This window comes from Schistosoma mansoni, chromosome 1 (genome assembly GCF_000237925.1).
Source record: "Schistosoma mansoni strain Puerto Rico chromosome 1, complete genome".
NCBI lineage: Eukaryota > Metazoa > Platyhelminthes > Trematoda > Strigeidida > Schistosomatidae > Schistosoma > Schistosoma mansoni.
In genome coordinates, this window is record NC_031495.1 from 22,316,959 (window position 1) to 22,320,423 (window position 3,465).

Sequence of the window (3,465 nt, forward strand, 5' to 3'; positions counted from 1 at the left end):
GTATTGTTTGTTTGAATCTTCCCATTGATGTTTTTAGGACTGCAACTGGTCAGTCTCTAATAGGACTCTCTAATAGTCCTATTTGGGACTCGAAACGCGCGTCCTAGATCCCTTTGCTAGCCACTATCCATCTTTGCTCATAAAGCTTGTGATTTTAGGCAATATCGATGCAGTCCGCAGAGGATGCACATATACCAACAAGAGACTGATCAAAGAGAATTACCTTATATAGTTTTATTATAAATAAGAATAAATTTTTAATGTTTTATTTAGAGTAAAGCTAAAATGTAACATAAAGAATACTCTAAAAGAACTCAATTTAAAAACATCCGTATTCTTATATTTCTTCTACTAAATGATCATTTTCCTTTTTATGATAAAGTATAACTAGTCTTAAGTTATCGACTACTTGCTTATAGGAATTATCAAACAATGAACATATTCAATGGAAAACAAAGCCAATAACTTTTGAATGTGGAATTAATCCTATGTATTTTATGCTAAATGTTCAAACAGATTAGTTAACTAGTTTAATCAGAAGAATGATACGTACATTACACGTTTAATACAGACCATTAGAACATTATAACCAAATCATATTAAACATAACATCTATTCTAGATCAGTCCTATTCCAAAAACGAATCTTCTACACAGTCTGAAAATGTATCTAAAACCCATTTGTTTAGTGGTCCTATCAAAATAAATATTATCTATTCCATGTACAGAAATATATTAGTACTAACTATATCGAATAAACTAAAAACTAGACTGAATTAAATTTATTGACTTACAGCACAACGTGGTTGAAAGTTTTCTTTCCAACAATTCGCACAAAATGGATCATCATTTTTCACATGAAATGATTGATCAGCTAATGTTCTTTTACAAATGGTACATACAAAACATTCAGGATGCCATTTTTTATCTAATGCACTTAAAATGCTTCCACTTGTAAATGGTCTAGCACACTTTGCACACATCATTGTTGACATGATAAAATAAGATTTTAATCGAAATAATAAAATTTATTAGCTAACTCCAACTATCAACAAAGAAAACCAGAAAAAAAACGATAATACGAAATGTTTCTTTTCAAGTCAAGGCTTTATCCCCTTTTTATCATAATTTATAAATCAATGTTATTCGTTGTTTTACACTAAATATGCAATACACCAAATATTATAAAATTATAAAACTTTTAACCAATCATAAGTCACATTCCAAATGAATATTATTCTTATAGGATAAAATGAAATGTGAAGATACATGTGTCTCTTCCCTATATTTTCTAATGGACAAAATATACAACCTTAATAAAAATACATTTTATACACTTGTTCCCCGGATATTAAATAAAGTCTAGGTCAACGTGGGCAGAATGGTATTGGTGATATAATAAGTATTCTGTCATATTGATGATATTGACTTCCTATAGAAATATTGAAATCCAATTTGTATGACATTTATGAATAAAGTCATAAGTGAATCGCTTGATTGAGATCATTCATTTTGTCTTCATTCCTTCTTTGTTAAAGATTTACTTATTTATTACATTAGTGGACTATACTAACTGCTTGTGAAATTCATGGTGTCTTCAAGGGAGGATTATAAAAGTTTTACTTGTTTATATCAGTATTTCATTTAGAAACGATAAGTCAAAACTAAACATAATACCCTGTCAAGTCAGGTAGTTAGTATGTTCCATTACTTAACTAGCAAAATCGACACCTTTGTAGGTTAACATCAGTCTGAGAGCAGTATTCTAAATTATGTGTGAGTTAAAACAATTTCTAGAAAAAATAAGACTATTTTTTTAAATCTTAAAATATGCTCATTTTCTTTCCATATCATAGAGTATCCCCTACTTACTTTCATCCAGCCCAGAATATCCTATAGTCTAAACATATTAATTTAGCATATTTGAAATATTAAAAAAGAAGTCGAGAGAGAGGTCATCCATTTTGATCACGGCCTTCCCAAATATCATGCCGTAATATTTCAGCCTAAATAGTTATAACAGTACCGTTTTATGTGATGCCATATATTTTGCTGTAAAGTTCAGCAATATATTGGGGTTTCTGGAGTAAGTTCTTGATATGTATAGTTAAACAAATACTGAAACCTCAAGTGTTAGATATGAATTTCATATCTTTATCACTTTTTAATAAACTTGAAACTTATTATTGCATTTACAAAAATTATTCCAGTTATACAATTTTGTTTTTTATCCTTTTTACTTAGACCCTATAAATAAATACTATAGTCAGAAGGGGTTCTGTGGAGTTTTCAGTATTTTCATAGTTAGAAGTATGAGTCAATTGAAACTAGACCACCAAGGAAAACCTGGAAGCACGAGGAGCGAGACTAGTAGGTCCCGGGTTCGAATCTCGCGAGCCGGGATCGTGGATGCGCACTGCTGAGGAGTCCCACAATATGACGAAACGGCCGTCCATTGCTTCTAGGTTTTCATTGGTGGTCTAGCTTCAATTGACTCATGCTTTCAACTATGAAAATACTATAGTTTTTCATGAATCTGTACATGAAATATAGGACCTATCTTTTTGCTTAAAGATTCCTGTTATCAACATACTAATGAAAGCAGTACTTATAATCATACTGATTGAAATTATGAGTAAAAACACACTTTCAGTAAACATTTACATTTAGTCATCTTTGTTTGCGAAATCTTGAATCATAGTCATTAAAAACTTTTTATCATTGATTTCATTCATGACCTTTGGTAAATAAATTTTTCCTGTTCAGTTTTCTATTGCTGTTGATGTTATTTTCACTCATTTGCATTACTTCTGATGAATCACATTTCTCTGTAATGATATGAAATGTGATAACTAACACTGATTCACATTTATGCACAGGTAGTAATAATCAAATTCAATATGTTAACTATTTATTCTCAGAACAGCTGAATTCGTACTCAAGTAGTTATGATATACTAGTATTCAAGTCAGAGAAAACTCCGTTAGCCCAATGAAAGTTATTGTGTTTGGAATTTAAATTAAAAGCAGAATAAAGTACAAAAGAATTATCAGTACATACAAATATGACATGAGGTCATATGTTGACTAAATTAAAAGTCAATCTTGAACGTTGGTAAAATTGCTGCGTCGAATGGAAGTTATGGAAGCAAACTTCATCCTTCAGACACATTTTGTTAAATATATATATATGAAACAATCATTTGAAAATTATCAAACGTCTAAGATCACAGGTTGTTAAGGTTCACTAAGTGATATGATGTACCATTTGAAACATATGCTCTATGTGAATTCGAATTTTGATGGTATTACAAAAACTGATGTGAAATATAATTTTATCTCTCACAGTATTATTTCAGGTTTTATATGTTCTCACGTTTATTATTAAAGTTTATGTTTAACTTACATAATTTTTATTTTCATTTGGACAAAAAAAATTTAGTTTTGTCATTCAAATTAATCGAAAA

General features: G+C 29.7%; 1 protein-coding gene across 1 annotated transcript in view; it reads right to left on the reverse strand.

Annotated features, from left to right (window-relative positions):
* Smp_012810 (putative four and A half lim domains) overlaps positions 1-1,102 on the reverse strand; it is a 14,839-nt gene extending 13,737 nt beyond the window's left edge. The window contains exon 1 of the mRNA XM_018793670.1: positions 794-1,102. Within this exon, the coding sequence (XP_018648159.1) occupies positions 794-994 (201 nt within the window). The 5' untranslated portion in view covers positions 995-1,102. The remainder of the gene's footprint in view (positions 1-793) is intronic.
* Between the last annotated feature and the right edge of the window lie 2,363 nt (positions 1,103-3,465).